General features: G+C 41.9%; 1 protein-coding gene and 1 pseudogene across 2 annotated transcripts in view; one reads left to right on the top strand and one right to left on the bottom strand.

The window, feature by feature from the left end:
* The window catches only part of RNF169 (ring finger protein 169), an 87,584-nt gene extending 68,341 nt beyond the window's left edge, over positions 1–19,243 (bottom strand). Inside the window, exon 1 of one of the 2 annotated variants that reach the window (XM_054441768.2) lies at positions 18,710–19,243. In XM_054441768.2, coding sequence (XP_054297743.1) covers positions 18,710–19,211 — 502 coding nt within the window. In that variant the 5' untranslated portion in view covers positions 19,212–19,243. Of the gene's footprint in view, positions 1–18,646 lie in introns of both variants that reach the window. The other variant, XM_063672092.1, reaches the window with a different exon arrangement.
* Positions 19,244–21,947: 2,704 nt separating this feature from the next.
* On the top strand, positions 21,948–22,405 carry LOC129009065 (small ribosomal subunit protein eS12-like; annotated as a pseudogene).
* The last annotated feature ends 1,552 nt before the right edge of the window (positions 22,406–23,957 follow it).

Below are 23,957 nucleotides of genomic sequence, written 5' to 3'. Positions count from 1 at the left end.
TAAGAATATTATTGTGCCTGGGATTCAGTAGGTGAAACATCCGGGCAAGCTCAAAAAGAAAACTGGCCTGGTGGTGCATTTGCACAGATGACCATCTTTCTCCCTCCTTTCATTCATATTTAGCTTATACTATACAATTATCATCTTATTTTATATTATCCTAAATGCTATAATCAAGTCATCTAAGCGGATAAACACATATAAGAGGCTTTGGAGAGGTATTAGAGAAAGAAATGCAACAGAAAAGTAAATCTCAGTCCATGAATTGGATCAGATTGGTGTTAAAGATTGACTAGTTGAGAAATTCTGAATTGAGGCTACAATAAAGTCATTTGTCGCACAAATACTTATGAACCTACTATATGCCAGATACTGCAGCACCATGAAAATCCAGGCCGCCGTCCCCAAATCCTACCCCAGGTCTCGGCATTTCAGGCCAAATCTCCTAGTCACCAAAAGCTCAGTTTAAGTTCTTAGAAAGTACAAAATACAAGTACTTTTTCACTAGCAAATGTGATAAAATATTTGTATGACTGGATTCCCAAACCAATATATATCTGTTTTGACAGTACATCTCCATTACAGATTAATTATTTCTATTGTCACTAACATTTATTGATGACATACTATGGACTATTAGTACCTAGCCTATAGCTTTGGAACTTTTAATACAATCCACAGTAAGAAATACATTTTACATTACTCCCCAGTTCATGATCAAACACATGTAAAACTGAAAATGGTTCATTATGCTAATATCTATTCTATTCCTTTAAAAAAATGCTAATCTTATCCCATTAATCTGATTTTACTGTTTAAATATCACCATGAAACACTTAATATTGATTATCCTATTTAAACCTTACAACAATCCTTTGAGGCTGTTACCATTATTATCTCCACTCACAAATATGGAAGCTGAGGCTCAGAAAAGCTAAACGCTCTACTCAAGGTCAAAAATAGCTAAGTAACTGGGAAGTGAACAATGAGAACACATGGACACAGGAAGGGGAACATCACATTCTGGGGACTGTTGTGGGTGGGGTGAGGGGGGAGGGACAGCATTGGGAGATATACCTGAAGTATAATAATAATAAATAAAAATAAAAATAAAAAAATAGCTAAGTAACTAAGGGAGCAGAATTTAAACCAGGCAGTTGGCTATGCAACTCATAGGGTAAAAAAGAGCTTTACAGTATAGGGCCCAGCACAGCTCAACACATAAAAGTAAAAAAAAAAAAAAAAAAAACAAAAAAAACCAGCATCCCTAGTAGTAAATTAACATGTACTAAAGGATTAAGTGCCAAGTACTGTGCTAGGGGTTTCCACACATATTCTTATTTAAGCCTTATAATAACCCTGTGTGGCTGTAGTATTTACTTTTTACAGACCAGAAAACTGAAACCTCTCAAGGACGTTAATTAAGCAGCTTTGTCATGGTCAATGAGACAAAGGTGGCAGAACTGAGATTCAAATCCAGATTTTCTGATTTCAAATTCACTCCCCTTCCCTGAAATACATGACCTGCATAAATAAAAGTGATTTTTTTAAAAAGACCCATTTTTTCCTTAGATCAGGCAAAGGAATCACTCATAGAACTAATTCAAATTACATCAAGAAAGTTAAAACTTTCTATATTTTCCAGACTAGTTTATACATTACAGAAGCATTTTCCACAATGCTGAATACAGAATGAGTATCCCTTATCTGAAATGTTGGGGACCATCAGTGTTCTGGACTTTCTTTGGATTTTTTAGTATTCGTATATACATAATGAATTATCTTAAGGATGGAAACCAAGTCTAAATACGAAATTGATTTACGTTTTTTTGTTTTATTTTTCAGAGAGAAGGTCTTCATGTTGCCCAAGCTGGTCTCGAACCCGTGGCCTCAAGCAATCCTCTTACCTCGGCCTCCCAAAGTATTGGGATCATAGGCATGAGCCACCATGCCCAGCCCATTTATGTTCCATATATACTTTATATACACAGCCTCGAGGTAATTTTGTATATTTTATTTTTTTTAGAGACAAAGTCTTGCCCTGTCACCCAGGTTAGAGTTTAGTGATGCAATCATAGCTCTCTGCAGCCCCAAACTCCTGGGCTCAAGCAATCCTCCCACCTCAGCCTCCTGAGTAGCTGGGACTATAGGTGTGCACCAACATACCTGGCTAATTTTTTTACTTTTGTAGAGACAAGGGTCTCCTTATATTGCCCAGGCTGGTCTTGAACTCCTGGCCTCAAGTGATCATCCCACCTCAGCCTCCGGAGTAGCTGGGATTACAGTACAGGCACAAGCCATAACAGTGACCAGTTAATAATTAAAATAGTTTTGTGCATAAAACAAAGTCTGTGTTAAGTACTTATATGTAGAATTTTCCACTTGTCATGTCATGTCAGCACTTATAGTTTCAGATTTTTGGCACATTTTGGATTTCAGATTTTCAATTAGGGATGTTCAATCTGTAGTAGACACAGCCAAAGACGCAAAAGCAAGCCAAGTCCAAGACTATATAAAACTAGCCCAAATCTACTTTAAGTGATGGCAAAAAAAATTACTACAACTAGTATTTCCCCAACCAGTAACCTTAATGTTAGTATGACTAAGTATCAAAAATGCACATGGAGGCCGGGCACAGTGGTTCACGCCTGTAATCCCAGCACTTTGAGAGGTCGAGGCAGGGGGATTACCTGAGGTCAAGAGTTTGGGACCAGCCTGGCCAACACGGTGAAATCCTGTCTCTACTAAAAATAAAAAAAATTAGCCAGACATGGGGGCACGGGCCTGTAATCCCAGCTACTCGGGAGGCTGAGGCAGGAGAATCACTTGAACCCCGGAGGCAGAAGTTGTAGTGAGCCGAGATTGTGCCACTGCACTCCAGCCTAAGCAACAGAGCAAGACTCCATCTCAAAAAAAAACAAAAACAAAACAAAACAAAAAATGCACGTGGTAACGTGCAAAAACAGGAAGAAATAACGGGTAAGAGAAACCTGCAATTGTAAGGTTAAAACATACTGATTTAATACATTTATTACAGAATTCTGTTCTTCCTAGTCATTTATCTAATGAAAACACACTAGCCAAGAGGCTAAACGTATGCCAAGTACTGTGTAACACAGGAAATAAACATACTCATGTATATTATTCATGGAGGAACTGCAAGCTGTTATTTTGAAAAAAATAAAGAGCTACTGGTAGATATGTTTAGATGTCAGTAACCATGTATCCCCACAATTTAACAGTTTGGGGGATATCTTTCATATCTACAGCTAAAATGAACAAATGGCCTCAGTAATACTAAGCCTGGCCTCTACCTTCTCCTATGAATTATAATTCTTATATCCATAACGTGCTTTCCACCAAGATGAGATAAATATTTCCAGCCCCTTGAAAAGCTAGTGGCAATTTATAAGCAAACTGTTAGCTTACTGTTCCTGCAGTATACATCAAAAAAGAAATATGATGGCTATCGCTTAGATTCTCAAGTTCTGCCCAAGGCCCAGGAATGGGCTCTCCAAGAGTGTCCTGAATTCAAATTCTGAGTAAAATCTGTTCTGCTCCTGGTTCTTACAATTGTACTTTCCCTTTTTCATGCACTCTATTTCCTTCCATTATCAAACTCTGAAACAGTAGTCTAAAGCCAGGCATGGGGGCTCACACTTGTAATCCCAGCACTTTGAGAGACTGAGGCAGGAGGATTGCTTGAACCCAGGAGTTCAAGACCAACCTGGGCAACATGGTGAGACCCTGTATAGTACTAAAAATACAAAAAATTAGTTGGGCATGGTGGCACATGCCTGTAGTCCCAGTTACTTTGGAGGTGGGAGGATCGCTTGAGCCTGAAAAGTAGAAGCTGTAGTGTGCCATGATTTCATCACTGAACTCCAGCCTGGATGTCAGAGGGAGACCTTGTTGTGGGGGGGGGGTACAAGGAGAGTAGAGTCTACATTGGCTGATTGTTTCTTCATTTCTCACTCAAGCTATTGAAATGACTCCTACCTTCCGTACTTTTACTTATATAAATGGCATCAAAGGATACATATTCTTTTGCAACTTTTCCTTTTGCAAATATTTTTTCCAGATTTATCCATGTTGATATATACCCAGTTCATTCATTCAAACAGCTGTAGAAACTAATTTATCCCTTCTCCTATCAAAGACAACTGTTACTACATTTTCTAGTACTACCGTGCTGTAATGTGAGCATCATTGTGTGTGCATATGTACACAAGAGTTTCACTATGGCACACACCTATTAATGGAATCTCTGCATAGCAAGGGATCTATCTCTTCAGCCTTACTAGATATGGCCAAACTGCTCTCCAACGTGGTTGTGTGGCAACTTATACTCCTCCAGCAGTATATAGGTGCTCATTAATTATAATTAATCAAATACAAATTACAGCAGTTTGATGGCATCTCATCACTGGTTTAATTTGCATTTCCCTGATTGCTAATGATGTTGCGTATCATTCCAGATGTTTACCAGCCTTTCAGTTTCCTTCTTCTAAGAAATGCCTATTCAAATCTTCTCACCATTTTTCTAATTAGGTATCTGTCATCATAGTGATTTGTAGTTCATATATGTTGGATATCAATCTTTTGTCAGTTATTTCACTGCAAATATCTTCTCCCAGCCTCTGGCTGGTCTTCTTACTTAATCTCTTTTTCTGTTTCTGGTGTGTTTGTTTTGTTTTCTGTTTCTTTTGAGGCAGGGTCTCGCTTCGGTCACCCAGGCTAGAGTGCTCACTACAGCCCGAAACTCCTGGACTCAAAGTATTCTTCCACCTCAGCCTCCTGAATAGCTGGGTCTACAGGCACACCCCACCATGCCTGCCTAAATTTTTATATTTTTTTGTAGAGACAAGGTCTCCCTATGTTGCCAAGGCTGGTGTTGAACTCCTGGCCTCAAGCAATCCTCTCACCTCAACCTCCCAACATCCTGGGATTATAGGCATGAGCCACCATGCCTGGCCCAATGTTTAACTTTAATGTGGTCAAATTATCAATCTTTATGTTTTTTGTTTGTTTGAAAGCCCTTCTCTCCTCCATTTTCATAGAGATAGTCCTAGCATTTTCTAAGTTTTACAGTTTGGCCTTTAATCCATTTACAACCTTTTTTTTTTTTTTTTGAGACAGAGTCTAGCTCTGTCACCCAGGCTGCAGTGCAGTGGCATGATCTCAGCTCACTACAGCCTCCGCTTCCCGGGTTAAAGAGAATCTCCTGTCTCAGCCTCCTGAGTAGCTGGGACTACAGGCATGCGCCATCACGCCTGGCTAATTTTTGTATTTTTAGTAGAGACGGGGTTTCCCCATGTTGGCCAGGCTGGTCGCAAACTCCTGACCTTGAGTGATCCGCCCACCTCAGCCTCCCGAAGTGCTGGGATTACAGGCGTGAGCCACCATGCCTGGCTCTACAAATAATTTTTTGTATATGGTGCTAAAGATCTATTTTTTTCTTGTTTTCTGTAAGGTTAGCTAACTACCCATGACAAGTAAAAATGACACTTTTACCCCAGTGATTTGTAATGGCCACCCATTATCCACCAAATTTAAATATATGAGGGCATGTTTCTATGCTCTTTAATTTTAACATTAATTATTCAACCACCATGATACCAATACCTCACTGTCTTAATTAACATGGCTTTAAACAGCTTGATATTTCAGAAAGCAAATCCACCCATCATGTTCTTCAAAATGGTCTTGACTATTCTTGGCCTCTAATCATCCTTATTGATAAATTCCATTTTAAATGCAAAGACAGTGGCTGGGCACAGTGGCTCACACTTGTAATCTCAACACCTTGGACAGGCCAAGGCAGGGGGATATCCTGAAGCCAGGAGTTCAAGACCTGCCCTGGCAACATAGTGAAACCCCATCTCTATTTTTAAAAAATAGAAGAGAATTGGGAGGCCGAAGTGGGCGGATCACGAGGTCAGGAGATTGAGACCATCCTGGCTAACACGGTGAAACCCTGTCTCTACTAAAAAAAAAAACAAAAAATTAGCCAAGTATGGTGGCGGGCACCTGTAGTCCAAGCTATTCGGGAGGCTGAGGCAGGAGAATGGCGTGAACCCAGGAGACGGAGGTTGCAGTGAGCCAAGATTGCGCCACTGCACTCCAGCCTGGGCGACAGAGCGAGACTCCGTCTCAAAAAATAAATAAAAATAAAAATAAAAAAGAATTATCCAGACGTCGTGGCCCGTGCCTGTAGTCCCAGCTACTCGGGAGGCTTGAACCTGGCAGGTGGAGTTTGCAGTGAGCCAAAATCATGCCACTGAACTCCAGTCTGGGTGACAGAGTGAGACTCTGCCTCAAAAAAATAAAAATTAAAAAAAAAAAACTTTCTCCTATTCCACATGTTCTAGCTTTTTTTAAATAATAAATGAAAAATTTTGTCAAATGCTTTTTTGAGCCATCTATTGCAATGACCATATAGTTTTACTCTCCTTTAGTTTGCTAATATGGGGAATTACATTAGATTTTTAATGTTAAGCCAAACTCTTATTCTTTGAATAACTGCTACTTGGTTGTGATTTTTAAAAAATATACTACTCGATTCAGTCTATGTTTCACCTGAGATTTTAAAAATCTGTGTTCATGCCAGGTATAGTGATTCACGCCTATAATCTCAGCACTATAATCTCAGCAGAAGCAGGAGGATCGCTTGAGGTCAGAAGTTAAGACCAGCCTGGGCAATATAGTGAGACCCCCATCTCCACAAAAAATAGAAAAAAAGAAATAAAAAGATAAAAAATAAAAATCTGTGTTCATGAGAGTGGCCTGTACTTTTCCTTTCTCATACAGTTCTTGTGTGATTTTGTTATCTTGTATGATTTTGTTGACTTGTGTGATTTTGTTATCAAGTTGTAAAAGCCCCCAAAACAAATCTGGAAACATTTTATATTCCCTAGAACCATTCATCCTTCAATATTTGGGTAACCTATAAAACCATCTGTGCCTGGTACGTCTTCAATGGACAGAATTTCTTCTTGCTTTTTTTATGGAAAAGTTTCAAATATATTATTAGAGAAACCAGTATAATGAACTACCACAAATCATCCAGCTTCAGCAATCAATCATTAGCAATCTTATTTTCTATCCTCCCCTAATCAATACCTGCTCCCTATCTCCTGGAACAAATTTGAAGTTATTTTGAAGCAAATCCCAGACATCATATCATCTTAGCTATAAATATTTTTAACATCTCCCTAAGAGAAGGATTATTTTAAAATATATAACCAGAAAACTATTGTCACACTAAAAATATAAGTCTTTAATACCAACAAATATCCAGCCGGCATTCAAATTCTCATCAAATGTTTTCATACAGTTTTTTCAAATCAGGATCCAAGTAAGTTCATACACTTAAACTGATTGTATCTTTTAATCCATGAGTCGCCCCTCTGTTGCTTTTTTCCTAATTTATTTGTGGAAGAAAGTGGGCCATTTGTCCCAGTTTTCCCGTGTTCTGCATTTTGCTCATTGTGTCCACACGATGGTATTGCTTAGTGGGGAGATTTTACTCTGTTAATTAGTTACATTTCTAGTCATACTTTCTATTTATTCTTGAGTCAGCTGCCATGTTACACTTTTCCACAAAACTATTTTATCCAATTTTTCAAATTCATGGGCAGAAAGTTTTCCATATTCTGTATTTACAGGTTTTTTAAAATCTTCATTATATCTGTAGTTGTATGCCCTTTTTCATTCCTAACATTTATGCCTTTTCTTTGATCAATCTTGCCAGAGGTTAGGGTTATAGATCTTAATCTTTTCAATGAATTAGATTTTGGCCTTGCTAATTCTTTTGTTTTCTATTCCATTAATTTCTGCTCTTTATTCTTTCCTATCTTCTACTTCCTTTGGGTTTAATCTGCTGTTACTTTTTTTAACTTCTTCAGTTGCCCACTTGGTTTTGGGTTCTTTTTTTGTTTTTTGTTTTGTTTTTGAGATGTTGCCCAGGCTGCGGTTGTTGCCCAGGCTGGAGTGCAATGGCGCAATCTCAGCTCACTGTAACCTCCACATCCCGGGTTCAAGTGATTCTCCTGCCTCAGCCTCCCAAGTAGCTGGGATTACAGGCACCTGCCACCACACTTGGCTAATTTTTTGTATTTTTAGTAGAGACAGGGTTTCACCATGTTGGCCAGGCTGGTCTCAAACTCCTGACCTCAGGTGATCCACCCGCCTTGGCCTCCCAAAGTGCTGGGATTGCAGGTGTGAGCCAATGCACCCGGCCGGTTTTGTTCTTTACCCACGTTATTTAAATTTTGTTTTTTTCAATTTCCAAACATGGATTGGAGGGGGAATTGGTTATATTTTCACTATTAATTTCTAATTTTATTATACTACAGTCACATAAGATGGCTTATATATCTTTCATATTTGTCGAAACTTCCTTTGTGCCTAAATGAATCTAGGAAAATTACGTAAATGTTGCGTATTTGTTTAAAAAGGATGCATGTTCTCTAATTTAAGTGTATGGTTCTACATATGTGTAGAGATCAAGTTATATATTGTATTTCTTTTCAGGATTAACCCCATTCGTTGAGACAGGATCTCGCTCTGTCACCTAGGTTGGAGTACAGTGACACGAACACAGCTTACTGCAGTCTCGACCTCCTGGGCTCAAGCAGTCCTCCTACCTCAGCCTCCTGTATTGCTGGGACCACAGGTGCACACCACCACATCTGGCTAACTTGATTTTTAGTAGAGACAGGGTCTCATTTTTTTGCCCAGACTGGTCTCAAACTCCTGGACTCAAATGATCCTCCCACCTCGGCCTCCCAAAGTGCTGAGATTAGGCATGAACCACCGCATCCAGTCTACCTGTAAATGTTTAATGTGCATCTGACTTAAAGCCTAAAGTTGATCAATATCTCTATCTTCCTATTGAACTATGTTACGTATAGACAGAACTTTAGAAATCTGTAATGAGAATCACTTTTCTCCCCACTTACATTTTATCCTTGCCTAGTATTTTACTTTTACCTTGGTTTTAGCCCCTACAAATCAGTCATAATTATTTTGTTTTATACAGTCAACACTGGCTTAGTCCACCTACTGACTTCTTTCTTCATCACAACTTCTTATATCCTACTTTCTCCCCTAAGTTACATTTCTTTCTTCCTGCACTATATGCTTTAGGTTTATAATAAGTTCTTTTAGAAACAGTGTGGTAAATTCTTTTTCCTGTCTGAAAATATTTTTATTTTTGCCCTTACTTTTTTCTTTTTTTGAGATGGAGTTTTGCTCATGGTTGCCCAGGCTGGAGTGCAATGGTACGATTTTGGCTCACCGCCTCCTGAGTTCAGTGATTCTCCTGCCTCAGCCTCCCAATGATTACAGGCATGCACCACCATACCCAGGTAATTTTTTGTATTTAGTAGAGACAGGGTTTCAACATGTTAGTCAGGCTGGTCTTTAACTCCTGACCTCGGGTGATCCGCCCACCTCAGCCTCCCAAAGTGCTGGGACTATAGGCGTGTGCTACTGCACCCAGCGCCCTTACTCTTGAATAACTCACCTGAGTATGAAATTCAGATCTCTCTCAAGGCTGAAGAAATTATTCAATTTTCTTCTGGTCTCTCTTGTAGGTTAAAAGATATATGCTCTCAGTCTGATTATTGCTCCTTTGTCTTTCCTTTTTGGTTATACTTAATAGTCTTTGGTGTTCTGAAGTTTCACTGCAATGTGTTTAGTTGTGGTGTTTTGTTGCTGCTTTTCTGTTGTTAATTCTTGCTAGGTACCGGGTGCAGTGGCTCACGCCTGTAATGCCAACAGTTTGGGAGGCCAATGTGGGAGGATCAGTTGAGCCTGGGACGTCAAGGCTGCAGCAAGCTATGATCACACCATTGTACTCAAGCCTGAGCTACAGAGCAAGACCTTGTCTCAAAACAAAAACAAAAAACCTCTTGCTAGGGCCTCATGAGCCTCGAACCTAAGGATTCAGGACTTTTTACTAATTCTAAAAAATTCTCAAGTCATCTTCTTTTCAAATTCCACATCTCCTCCATATTTTTTTTTCTCCTGGAAGTACTACTACATGTTGGATCTTCTTGATTTGTCCTTTTCCTTTTTCTTCGCCTTCTTTCATATTTTCCTTTATTTGTATTCTTGAGAATTTCCTCATGTCTATGTCCCACCTTACTAATCTCTCTTCATCTGTGTAAACTATTGTTTAACTTATTTACTGAGATTTTTAACCTCAATGACTACATTTTTCATTATGTTTCATTCTTTTTCAAATGTGCCTGTTTCATAATGCTTTATTCATTTCTTGGGATATCAATTCTTTAAAGTCTTTAGCCACTTAAAATATGCTAATTTAAATTATCTCTCAAATTGTCACTCCCTTATCCGAGTTCTTGGAGCTATAATCCTCCTGCTTGTTCTATCTGCTGACTCTCATTTGTGGTATAAAGCCATTTCCTCATGTGTCATTTTTAATCATAAGTTCATCTTCAGTTGGGCTTATTTCTTCTGTAAGAATCCCTTGAGGTCTAAGGTATGGACGTACCTCTCAGAGTCTTTTCCCGTCTCACTAGCTTCAAGCCTGTTTGTATATTAACTTCTGAGCCATATAATATAAACCCATTCCCAAATGTAAGCAAAGTATAGATCTTGTGCTTCAATTTCTCAGGCAAACTTTTTTCATTTTCTCTTTGCATAGAGCTCAAGCAAATCAAGACAAGATTTCTTGTCATCTCCTTGTGTAATAGGGAAGATTTTTTTTTCTAGCTCACCCTTTCACCTAGAGTGCAGCACATCAAAAATCTCAGCTTTATGCAGAAATCTTAGTTCTGATTCCTTTTTGCATATGGTAAAACTCAACCTGCTAGGAAGAGAACACCTGAAATAATCCATCTCCACACTTCTCACTCTGCTCCAGGGCAATACAGCATAGGTTCAAGGGCTTACAGTTTTGGGCTGTAGTTCCATTTTTGTTTTGTTTTTGGAAACTGGAGATTTTCCTATCTTTCCTGTATATTCAAGAATGCATTTAAAAGAATTGTCGTTCTTTATTATGCAGCTTTTGGGCTCACAGTTTTGGTCTGTAGTTCCACTTTTGTTTTTGGAAACTAGAGATTTTCCTATCTTTCCTGTATATTCAAGAATGCATTTAAAAGAATTGTCGTTCTTTATTATGCAGTTTTTCTGAGTATTTGTGTCAGTTTTAGCCATCTTGCTAAAAAGAGAATCTGGGCTCTCCAATCTATTTGCTACAACACTCCCATGGGAGTGATCTCTCTAAAGTTCAAAGATGAATTCCTCTTTGAAACTCCTCAGTGGATCCTCATTCCTTAGCATGGCACTCAAAGTCCACTATTATTCAGCAACTGCCAATTTCTGCAGTCCCACATGCTTCCACTCTCCCACATACACTCTAAACTCTAACCACTCTTGTTTACAATCCCTAGAACGCTCCTTGTTTCATGTTCCTATGCCTTTAAATGTACTATTTCCCTCTCTCATCTTTATTCTGACCTCATCCACCTAATGAATACTGATGGTCAAATGTCTGGCATTCACTGAAGCCATTCCTGACCCATCCAAACTAGATTATCTTCTTCGTGAAAATACCTTACATTTGTTGACCTAGCTCTTTATATACCAAGCATTGTAATGATTCATTTAGTCTTTAACAACAACCTTATGATTTTAATACTATTACTATTCCCATTTTCCAAATGAAGAAACTAAGACACAGAGTGTCCAATATCATACAGCTATAAATAGCAAAGCTAGAATTTGAACCCAGGTAGTCTGTCTCCAGATTTTCCTCTATTAGCCTGCTCTATTAATATATACTATATTGCCTTCTACAATTATATCTTGCATAACAGCTATTATAATACTTATAATACCACATTTCAGTTGCATATTTATATCCCAATCTTCCCAACTACACTTTGGGACAGAACCATGCTTTACCTCTATTTGCAGCTCTAGCGCCTAGACCTAGCACACAGAAGACCCTCAAATGGTTACTAAATTAATCAATGACTGAAGTTAACACTGCCACAGCCAATGCTTTGGTCCAGGCCCTCTTCATCGCTTGCCTGAACTACTAAAACAGTCCCCTAACAACTCCCCGCCTCCAGTTTCTACTCACATCTTTCCTCTTCCAACCAATATATATTGTCTTTCTAAAGCACATTATGTTATTCCACCACTTAAAAATCTTTAAGAGCTTTATAGGATAAAGTCCAAAATTCTTTTACCCTAATACACAATGGTCTTCATGATCTAACTTCTTCAGTCTCTTCTCTACTTCCCCACTCCAGTCCACACTCCACCTATATTTAGCTTTTTGTCAGTCCCTGAACATCCCAAGCACCTTCAAGCCTTTCTACATGCAGGCTCTTCTACCTGGAATGGACATCCCCTCCTTCCTCATCTGATGAATTCCTACTCTTTCTTCAACATACAATTCAAACGCCTTCCTCAGGCTTCCTCCAAATTGTCAGTCAGCCCATTCCTCTACTCTGTTAGCATTGTCTGTTTACCTCACTTAACACGTTGTATTGTTATTTGAGTATGTGTTTCCCCAACCACACTGTGGAGTCTTAAAGAAAAGGTACCATGTCTTATTCATCTTTTTTTATTGCATCATCTTGCACAATGTGTACCCCTCAAAATGCTCATTGAATTAGTGGAATGAAATTTAACAAACATATCCTACATCATATACTCAAGCCAACTCAGATACAAATTAATTCAAGGTAGGCAACTCTTTCAGGATTAACTAGAAGTAACATAGAGAGTGAAAATATGAATAAACAAATACCTCCTAAATTCCTGCTGTTCAACCCTGAATTCTATACATTGGAGCTATTCTTCAATAGTAATTAATGTTTAGTTGGTAGAGTGCATGTAATCTCATCAAGAGCTTTAAAAAACATCTTAGCACAAGGCAAATGTTTCCTGTATTGGTATAACACCTAAGGATGCTCTCAAATTCTCGGATATGTGTCATTAAGGATAAAGAAATGAGTCATTTTACATGTTTTAAACAAATCCTTACAGACTAGGGAATTCCTGTCCTCTTGCACTACAATCACATGGTTTCATTATTCATTAGTCCTAAATGTAATTTAGGCTGCACACATAGCAAACATTGTCTGTCAACTGAGTAATAAACCAGAACTACTTGCTTTTCACAGAAAGGGGAAATTTTTTAAATGCAGAAATGTTAACCCTAAGTGAACAGGGAAGTTGAGACGGGATGAGAAGGGATAAGTGAGGCACTATTCAACTGTTTTTTATCTATTCAATTTTCGTGTTTTGTTTGTTTGTTTTTCAGAGAGAGTCTCGCTCTGTCACCCAGACTGGAGTACAGTGGCGCAATCTCGGCTCACTGCAACCTCTGCCTCCCAGGTTGAAGCGAATCTCCTGCCTCAGCCTCCTGGGTAGCTGGGACTATAAGCGTGCACCACCACGCCCGGCTAATTTTTGTGTTTTTAGTAAAGACGGGGTTTCCCCACGTTGGCCAGGCTGGTCTCGAACTCCTGGCCACAAGTGATCCGCCCACCTCTGCCTCTCAAAGTGCTGGGATTACAGATGTGAGCCACCACGCCTGGCCTATCTATTCAATTTCTGAAAAGCACTTTTAACACCACGAAGAGAAAAAAATTTAAACTACCAATTTAAAAGATTCACCAGCCTTTGTCTAGCTTTTCTTCAGTCATTACCCATGGCCGAAGAAAAAGAATCCTAAAAAGTAAAAAGGTCTTGGTTTCAAATCTAAAAGCAGTATGATTTGGAATAACCATCCTTGATTTCAAACAGACTAAACGAATTCTTAAAATTCATTAATCATTTTTAAATGAAGCTTAAGTGTGGCTGCAATGTATAGTTCAAAATCTACCTATGTAAGCCTGAATGGTAAGTATGTTTTTTAAATCAACAGATAAGGAATGTCTCTAAATTTAGAATATAAGCTCCATGAGACAGAGATCTTTAATATTTCATTCACTAATGTTTCCCAAAGACCTGGCACAGAGTAGACACATATTACATAATTCCTGAATATTGCTCAAAATGGTCCAAATATTTAATATGTCAATATATACAACGAGTTGCAGATCCTCAAAGAATATGAAGTTGAAGTCTGAGTTCATTTTGAAATGATCACTGATGTAGCCTTTACACACAGTTTCACAAATCAACAAGAACTGATACTATATCCAAAAGCAAACTGTCAATGCATAGAAGAATTAAATAAAACATGTACACAGGGGTCATTAAGGTTCTGAACCTTAAAGCTTGCCAAAAAAGCTGGCAAAGAACAAAAATGTCACCAGTGCAACCAAAATTTTCAAGAAAACACAAACTCTTTACACTTTTTCCACAAAGCAATTCCTAAAGAGGCACTGGACTTCAACAAAATAAAAAAAAAATTAAGAACTTCACTTAAATACCAGTGCGTTTACTACAAAATTTCGTTTCCAGCAGGCCTGATGTTTCCTTTACCAATTGATCCAACTATGTGATGAGAATACAACTAAGCAATATATCTCTGAATATTACTAAAATTGCTATTAGGCTGGTACAAAAGTAATTGCTGTTTTTGCCATTGAAAGTCATGGCAAAAACCATAATTACCTTTGTGCCAACCTAGTAATCCTGTTGCTGTTTCCACTCATAAAAGCACAATGTAAATATTTATAAAACTGGTATTATTAATTTTCCTTATTAAAGCTATTATGAACATTTCACTGTGAATTAGGCTGTTTCTGTTGACCCTTTTTCATCTACTATTAACTCATGTAAACTGTTACTCTCTTATCTGTTCTGGGCCTCAGTTTTCTCTTCTGCAGAATGAGAGATGTAGATTAAAACAATGGTTCAAGGCTGGGCGCGGTGGCTCACTGCCTGTAATCCCACCACTTTGGGAGGCCGAGGCGGGTGGATCACCTGAGATCAGGAGTTTGAGACCAGCCTGATCAACATGGAGAAACCCCGTCTCTACTAAAAATACAAAATTAGGCGGGCGTGGTAGCGTACACCTGTAATCCCAGCTACTTGGGAGGCTGAGACAGGAGAATCGCTTGAACCGGGGAGGTGGAGGTTGCAGTGAGCTGAGATCATGCCATTGCACTCCAGCCTGGGCAACAGAGCAAGACTCCGTCTCAAAAAATAAATAAATAAATAAATAAAATAAAATAATGGTTCAGATTCTGGTGAAAGCTACTGGTGACTTCTCCATAAAAATGCACATATGCATTTACATAATGATTTTATAAACAATTATTTATAATAGCAAAAGACAGGAAACAATCAAAATGTCCACCAATAGGTGGTTAATTATGCTATATCCATTCAGTAAAATTCCATACAACATACTGCTGTGGACTTTGATGATGTATTCTTAAACCAAAAAAAAAGCAAGTTACAGAACAGTGTGTATAATGTACAACCTTTTGTATAAAAATGGCAAAAAATAAGTGTACTTGAATTTTCATGTAGATAGATCCATAAACTGTGGAAGAACAAACAAGAATCTTTTTTTTTTTTTGAGACAGAGTCTTGCTCTGCCACCAGGCTGGAGTGCAGTGGCATGATGTCAGCTCACTGTAGCCTATGCCTCCCAGGTTCAAGCGAGTCTCCTGCCTCAGCCTCCCCAGTAGCTGGAACTACAGGCATGTGCCACCGCACCTGGCTAATTTTTGTATTTTTAGTAGAGACAAGGTTTCACCATGTTAGCCAGGCTGGTCTTGAACTCCTGACCTCAAGTGATCCGCCCGCCTTAGCCTCCCAAAGTGCTAGATTTACAGGCATGAGCCACCATGCCCAGCCCAAAAATCTTTGACAGGAGTGAGAAATAAGGGGGTAAGAGAGAATCGTTTCTTTTCTTTCCTCTTTTTTTTTTTTTTTTTAAGACAGAGTCTCCCTCTGTCAACAGGCTAGAGTGCAGCGGTGCGATCTTGGCTCACTGCAACCTCCGCCTCCTGGGTTCAAGAGATTCTCCTGCCTCAGTCTCCCAAGTAGCTGGGACTACAGGCACGCACCACCATGCCCAGCTAATTTTTGTATTTTTAGTAGAGACAGGGTTTCACCATGTTGGCCAGACTGGTCTCCATCTCTTGACCTTGTGATCCGCCCACCTCGGCCTCCCAAAGTGCTGGGATTACAGGGGTGAGCCACTGCGCCTGGCCAAAGGGAATCTTTTCATTGTGTACTATGTTACATTTTTGTTTGAATCCTGTGAATGCACTGCCTATTAAAAATTTTAATTTAAAAATACTGTATATAACTTCAAGAGGATCAGACAACCCACTGAAGCTAAAAGATACTTCCTAAGCCTTTTGGCAATATTTTTGTATTCTAAAATTCTTCAACTGAATAAGCACATAACTATATATACGAAACAATCCAACAACAAGAACATTTAAGAAAACCATTTTTCATTTTGGTCCTCATATAAACACATAAAGTAATTAATGAATACTAAGTGACTCAATAGATTCTAATTTGAAATCTCATTTTAGATAATTTCCCTTAATCACTGATAAATTTTATGACAAAAACATCTTCAAGGGAAAAAGTTTGCACAAATCATCAAGCCAAACTTCCTCTCATGGTTCAAATTCAGAACTGGTATTTCACAACGGTCTCCAAGCTTACAAATCAAAATGAAAATTTCTATTCTATGTGGCCATATAATCAGTACTACTAATAGAGAGACCAGAGAAATACTGTCTTATATCGTGACCATAATCTCAGACTATAAAGCAAATTAAGTAGCATATGAAACCATCACACCACATCCACAAAAATAAAGACGTTTCATCCCTGATTCGAGCAGGAATAGGATAGAATTGGGTTTTCACCCTTAGGCAAGTTACTTAACCTCTCTGGACCTCAGTTTCATCTATAAAACGGAAATAAAAGTACTTATCTCATAGGGATGTTGTGAAGCTTAAAAGGAATAACGAGGGCTGAGCACAGTGGCTCACGCCTGTAATCCCAACACTTTGGGAGGCAGAAGTGGGCGGATCACTTGACACCAGGGGTTCGAGACCAGTCTGGCCAACATGGCGAAACCCTGTCTCTACTAAAATTACAAAAATTAGCAGGGCGTGGTGGCGCGTGCCTGTGGTCCCAGCTACTGAGCAGAGGCAGGAGAATCGCTTGAATCTGGGAGGCAGAGGTTGCAGTAAGCTGAGAGATTGGCCACTGCACTCCAGCCTGGGAGACAGAGTGAGACTCAGTCTCAAAAAAAAAAAAAACATTGGGAGGCCAAGGCGGGCGGATCACAAGGTCAGGAGTTCAAGACCAGCCTGGCCAACATAGTGAAACCTCATCTGTACTAAAAATACAAAAAAAACAGCCGGGCGTGGTGGTGGGCGCCTGTAATCCCAGCTACTCGGGAGGCTGAGGCAGGAGAATCGCTTGAACCGGAGGGGGTGGTGTGCAGAGGCTGCAGTGAGTCGAGATCACACCATTACACTCCAGCCCCGGCAACAGTGAGAGACTCTGTCTCAAAAAAAAAAAAAAAAAAGGTGGGGGGAGTGACAAGGAACATAGAAAGTAAGATGCAGGTCCCCCTCAACCCCAGGAATAAAATAGCCCAATATCCTAGGACAGTGACAGGTGTCTCTGGCGGCTTGAATCAAAACAGAGTGCATTCTAGAACCTGTGGTTTCTAGAAGCTGCACTTGTATACACAAGCAATGCCTCTCTTTCCTTACCGAAAATAACACATGGCAGAATTCCCAAAACAGAAGGTGCAAATATCTGGCCTTTCGTGATTTATGTTTCTTGAAAATCTCATTCTAGGTAAGCATTTTTTATCAAACAGAGCTGCAGATGTTATGTTGACTGGGTGTGTCCCCAAAAGAATCCTAAGTTATAACAGTCTTATTTTATACAGGGCACTTTCCATCTCAAAGCTCAGAATCGAGGAACAGCAGGCTGCTGGTGTTAGGGGAAAGAAGTTCAAGGCAAGAGTCCTACAAAAGACTTTTAATTGCCAGCAAGCCAGTAGGAAACCCACCCTGCCAAGGAGATAGAAGCAGCCCCTGCCACCCAATCTTTGTTTCCAAAACTTTTAAACCCAAGCCAGCTTTTTTGTCGGGCACTACTGACTTAGTAGTACCAGTATTACAAATATAAACGGCAGTCACTTATTGCTTCCTCACTATGTGCCAAGTTCTGTGCTAAGCATACATTTTCCAAAATGTATGAAAACTGCACAAGTGTGCTCCCAACCCCCTCTGCTCTCGAGTCTGAAAAGCTCCCTTCACATCCTCAAATTCAACCTGTTCCCTAAACTCCGGATTCTCCACACCCTTCACTGACCCTTTCAGGGCCAGGAGCCACATCTCTCCAAGCAATATGACCCCCAAACTCTTCATGCAACATTAAACCAAGCACTTCTCTGATCCAAGGCCCCTCCCACTCCCACACACCAATTCCAACCTGCCCCTAACTTGTTCCAACAATTGTTTCCCTCCAAACTTCGGACTTACGTAAGGCACGGGGTGCCCTCACCGCCCCTCCGCATGCAACGTGCCTGTCCTTCACTCTGAAGTTCAAAATTCACAAACACACTGCACCTGGGTAGAGCCCGGGTTCCAATCCCACGAGAACTCTCCACACCCGCCCGAATGGGGCCCGGGACTCTCCACCCCCTCACCAGGCCGGGCCGGGGCGCGCTCGGCCTCGCTCCAGACCCCAAGGGGAAGTGGGGAATCTCCACCTGTCTCCGCAGGCGCGGCACACGGCTCCTGCTCTGGCCTGGGCCCCGCGGCAGCCGCGCCCCCGTCCCGGCGCGGGCGGCAGCGCTGGGGTTGGCTGCGGCGGGCGCACTCGCCCAGCACCTCTGATTCGGCCTGGCCGTCGTCGCGGGCCCGACGGCGGGCCCAGCCTGGGCCGCGAGCGCGGCAGCGAGGGCAACCCGGGCCCGCCGCGTCGGCGGAGCGTTGGGCGCAGCCTCGGCAAAGCGAGTGGCCGCACGGCAGGGCCGCTGCTTCCCCGGGGGGCTCCAGGCACCCGGCGCAGCCCGATTCCTCCGGCCGCGGCGGCAGCGGCGGCTGCAGCAACGGCGGCGACAACACCAACAGCGAAGGTCCAGAAGCCGGGCCTGGAGCCCCGGTCTTAGCTGCCGCCATCTCGTCACAGCGGCCCCGCCGGCCCCGCCGACTCAGAGCGGCTGCTGCCGCCGCGGAAGAGGCCCGAGTACTCGGACCTGCAGCCGCCATCTTGTTTCCCGTTTGAAGGGAGAGTCGGTTGCGAGGGAGAAGAGTGGAGGGCGGGGCAGTTCGCGGTGGGCAGTGCTATCTACATATTCATGAGGGGCGAGGCTTCTGTGAGCCCAAAGAGTGTTCTCCTCAGACGTGATTGGCCAGAGGGGATACTTCATTAATATTTATTAGTTATTCTTTATATATGCGGTCATCAGCCGCACTCTCGAAAAGTCCTTGCAGTTTCCTCTTACTGAACTGAAAGAGGTGGGAACTGAGGGGCTTTATTGGCAATTCTGAACGATGTTAAACTTTGATACACTTACTTATCCTGTAATGCCTTGATAACTGAGGAGAAAGTGAGTGGGGAATATGTGAGTTACTCAGAAACCTGCTTTAGTGTTCATTTGATATGAGGGCCTGAGCTCTCTCCTAAGGATGGGGGTAGCTTTGTGACTGAAACCAGGCCCACCGTGGTAACTAACTGCCAAAAGGAGCAGCCTCTTTTCAATCCTACCTCCTCATCCTCTCTCCCCATGTCCCTTCCTGAAACTGTCCCCCTTGGCTGGTAAAACCACACTTTCCTGGTTTTTTCCCAGGCCCTTGGCTCCTTCTCAGTCTCCCGTGTTTGGGGCTTCCATGTGGGTGTTCCTCTAGGCTCAGGCCTCAGTCCCCTTCTCACTCTGCATGCTGCCCTGGTCCACATTTTCTTCCCTCGGGAGCTCCCAGATTGCTGTCTGCAGCCCAGGCCTCCTGAGTCCAGCCCTCCATATTCAACTGCCTGATGGAAACATCCTCTTAGATCCCTACATTCCTCATGTACAAAACTAATGTCACTGTCTCCCATCCTCCTTTCAAAACTGCTCTTCTTATTTCCTTCATTCTATTAAAGGTCCCATCCTCCCAGGTACTCAAGCTCCAAACCTAGTCATCTTGAACTTCTTCCTTATCTCCCACAAACCATCAGTTATTTAGTCCTGTCAATTCCACTATCAAAATGACTATTTCCCCACCTCTTCATCCCATTCCCACTGCCCAATTCAGGTCTAATCATCTCTCATCTAGATTACTGCAGTAGCTACTATAGATTGATTGTCTCCCCTCTCCCAACCTCTCTTCTAATCCATCCTCCACACTCTTCGAGTTGCTTCCTATAGGCCAGCTCTGACCGTGTCTCTCCTGCTTGAGCTAGGGAGAGGTGCTTGGACTTTGATGCTAGCGCCCTTTCTGGATGCAGAGGTTCCAGAAGAAAGAATGACCCCTCTCTAATGGAAAGGTGGTTCTGCTACAGTAGTTCTCCCATTCTTTGCTTTCTTTGCCCTAGGATAGATTTGGAGCAGGGAAAAGAATGGGAAGCATTAAATAAATGGCATTTCTTAGTGGAAACCTTTATAGGATAACATGAGTTTTGTAAAGAGAGAAAAATAAAAAAGCAACATAGGCTGGGGGCAGTGGCTCACGCCTGCACTTTGGCAGTATGAGGCAGGCAGATCGCTTGAGCTCAGGAGTTAAAGACCAGCCTGGGCAACATGGTGAAACCCCACCTCTACAAAAAATACAGAAATTAGCTGGGCATGGTGGCACTCACCTGTACTCAGGAGGCTGAGGCAGGAGGATCACTGGAGTCCATGAGGTTAAGGCTGCAGTGAGCCATGATGGCACCACTGCATTCCAACCTGGACGACAGAACGAGACATTGTCTCAAGAAAAAAAAAAAAATCAACATAATATAATAGAAGGCATCAGAAGCCCTGGGTTTTGATGAGATTGCCCAGAGCTAGTGGTAAACCAATCCAGTGCCAAGTAATTGGTTAACTCAGAGAGCAGGGGGAAAAAAAGGAGATGGATTCCCAAGATAAGAAGCAGATGGCTAAAAGACAGTCAAGAGTTGAAGAAAGGCCAATGAGTGATTAAAACAAAGACCTGTTTGCATAGAGACCCAGACAGAATCCTGCCAGACACAGAAGTATGGCCTTGGCTAGGCTATCCTTTATCCATGGGTCCTGCCCACTTCCATCCCAACTTAAGGTTCTCAAGGACATTTTTCCCGGATTCTGACAAAGGAGATCTGTGATCCAGAGATCAAGCCAATCATCATTAGAAATGGGACCATTTGTGCAGGCTGTTCACTCTCGATGGTTTGGATCTTTTAATCCGTTTACTGTTGGAGGAGCTGAGCCACAGAAACATAGCATGCTTTCTTGGATACACATAAATATAGAAAATTTCCTTTAGCAGAGGGAAAAAGCAAGAGGTCTGAATAGCACTGGACCAGAAGCCAGGAGACCTGGGGTTGGGCTTGGCCCCTTCTAACTCAGTGTGTGATTTCAAACAGCTAACTTCCCTCTGGGCCTCAATCTCCTCATCTTTAAAACAAGAGTATTGAAGGCCGGGTGCTGTGGCTCACGCCTGTAATCCCAGCACTCTGGGAGGCTGAGGCAGGCAAATCACGAGATCAGGAGACCAAGACCATCCTGGCTAACACGGTGAAACCCCATCTCTACTAAAAATACAAAAAATTAGCCAGGCGTGGCGGCGGGCACCTGTAGTCCTAGCTACTCGGGAGGCTGAGGCAGGAGAATGGCGTGAACCCAGAAGATGGAGGTTGCAGTAAGCTGAGATGGCACCACTGCTCTCCAGCCTGGGCGACAGAGCAAGACTCCATCTCAAAAAAAAAAAAAAAGAGTATTGAAAGTCATCAGTTCTCGCTCTTTCCCGGCCGCTGCGAGGTGGAGGCTTAGGTGCGTTCAAGATTCAGCTTCACCCGTAACCCACCGCCATGGCCGAGGAAGGCATTGCTGCTGGAGGTGTAATGGAGGTGTAACGTTAATACTGCTTTACAAGAGGTGCTGAAGACCGCCCTCATCCACGATGGCCTAGCATGTGGAATTCGCGAAGCTGCCAAAGTCTTAGACAAGCGCCAAGCCCATCTTTGTGTGCTTGCATCCAACTGTGATGAGCCTATGTATGTCAAGTTGGTGGAGGCCCTTTGTGCTGAACACCAAATCAACCTAATTAAGGTTGATGACAACAAGAAACTAGGAGAATGGGTAGGCCTCTGTAAAATTGACAGAGAGGGGAAACCCTGTAAAGTGGTTGGTTGCAGTTGTGTAGTAGTTAAGGACTATGGCAAGGAGTCTCAGGCCAAGGATGTCATCGAAGAGTATTTCAAATGCAAGAAATGAAGAAATAAATCTTTGGCTCACAAAAAAAAAAAAAAAAAGAAAGAAAGTCATCAGTTCTCAACCTGGGACATACCTCAGAAACACCTGTATATATCAAGGTCCCACCTCAGATCTAGTGAACCCAGAAGCCCAGGTGGGGGATACCAGGATGTGTATTTTTTTTTTAGTGCCATAAGAATTCTAATGAATACTCCTAGGTAAGACCACTACAATAGATAAATTCAAAGGACCATTCCAGCACTAACATTGTAGAAGTCCAACTTCCAATTTCCAGCCTCTTCTCTCCTCTATGCCGTTGCTGAGTAATCTTACTAAAAGCAATAGTGGTGATAGAGAGCAAGGCACACCTAAGAAATCTGGAGAGCCACTCACTATGTGGGAAGCTAATAACAATGAGGATGATTCTAAAGTTTCAAGCCTAGCAGCCTGGGATTGTGATGAAAATTGACAGCTGACAAAAATGCATCCAAACCTCTTTCCTTCCTTCCTTTCTTTCTCTTTCTTTTTTTTTTTTTTTTTTTTTTTTTTGAGACAGGGTCTCACTCTTTTGCCCAGGCTGGAGGGCAGTAAGCAATCACAGCTCACTGCAACCTCTGCCTCCCAGGCTCAAGCAGTCCTCTCACCTCAGCCTCCTGAGTAGCTGGGACTACAGGCACATGACACCACACCCAGGTAACTTTTATATTTTTTATAGAGATGGAGTTTCACCATGTTGCTCAGGCTGGTCTCGAACTTCTAAGCCCAAGCGATCTGCCTGCCTTGGCCTCTCAAAGTGCTGGGATTACAGGCGTGAGCCACTGTGCCTGGCCCAAACCTCCTTTCTATTTAGGGAATTCCCCATTCTGTATAGTATTGATGAGGCTAGGGAAGCTGAAGCTGAAGGGATATTCTTCTCCCTGCCCCCTAACAGCTAGGACATGACACATGACCCAGGCTCAGCCACCTGGCCACTCTTCTCTGAGCTTGGCATCTTCAGCAAGTGACATGAAAACATAGAGACAATTTTAGAATTATTCATAGCAACAGAGACAGTAGGTATGCAACAGCAGTGGGGCCCTGGTGGGGTTTGAGGGGGGTGGCCCTGCCATGATGAGGGTGGCCATGCCAGGCTGTACCTGAGACACAGACTTGACTGTGGTTCCCGTTGCCGAGCCTGCCTAGATTACAGCCCATTTTCCATATCCAATGCTGCAGTTTTCCTGTCAACTCTTTGTATCCTTTCAGTAAATTTCATTTTTTCTTAAATGACTCACAATCTCTGTTGTTTACATCAAAGTACTCTAACTGAGACATTAGCTTGTTGTTTTTGAAGTGTCACCTAAAAATGGTTGTCAAGGGTGCTTGATAGATTATAAAATGATACAAGAAGCTTAAGCCAACAGCCTAGAGTAGAACGAGCCCAAATAGCTTTTCTCTAAGGCCCCACCTGCACCACAGACCACCATGGGAAGAAGGATTCACAGACTCCCTTTAATGCACGATGCCAACTGGAACAAATGGCAGTGCAGCCGCAGGTACCAATGCTTCCCCTCCAGCTGCTTGCTGAGGATTGCATTGCTGTCAGAATTCCCTACCATCC

Source organism: Pongo pygmaeus, chromosome 9 (assembly GCF_028885625.2).
Source record: "Pongo pygmaeus isolate AG05252 chromosome 9, NHGRI_mPonPyg2-v2.0_pri, whole genome shotgun sequence".
Classification (NCBI taxonomy): domain Eukaryota; kingdom Metazoa; phylum Chordata; class Mammalia; order Primates; family Hominidae; genus Pongo; species Pongo pygmaeus.
This window is presented reverse-complemented; position numbering and strand designations above follow the sequence as displayed.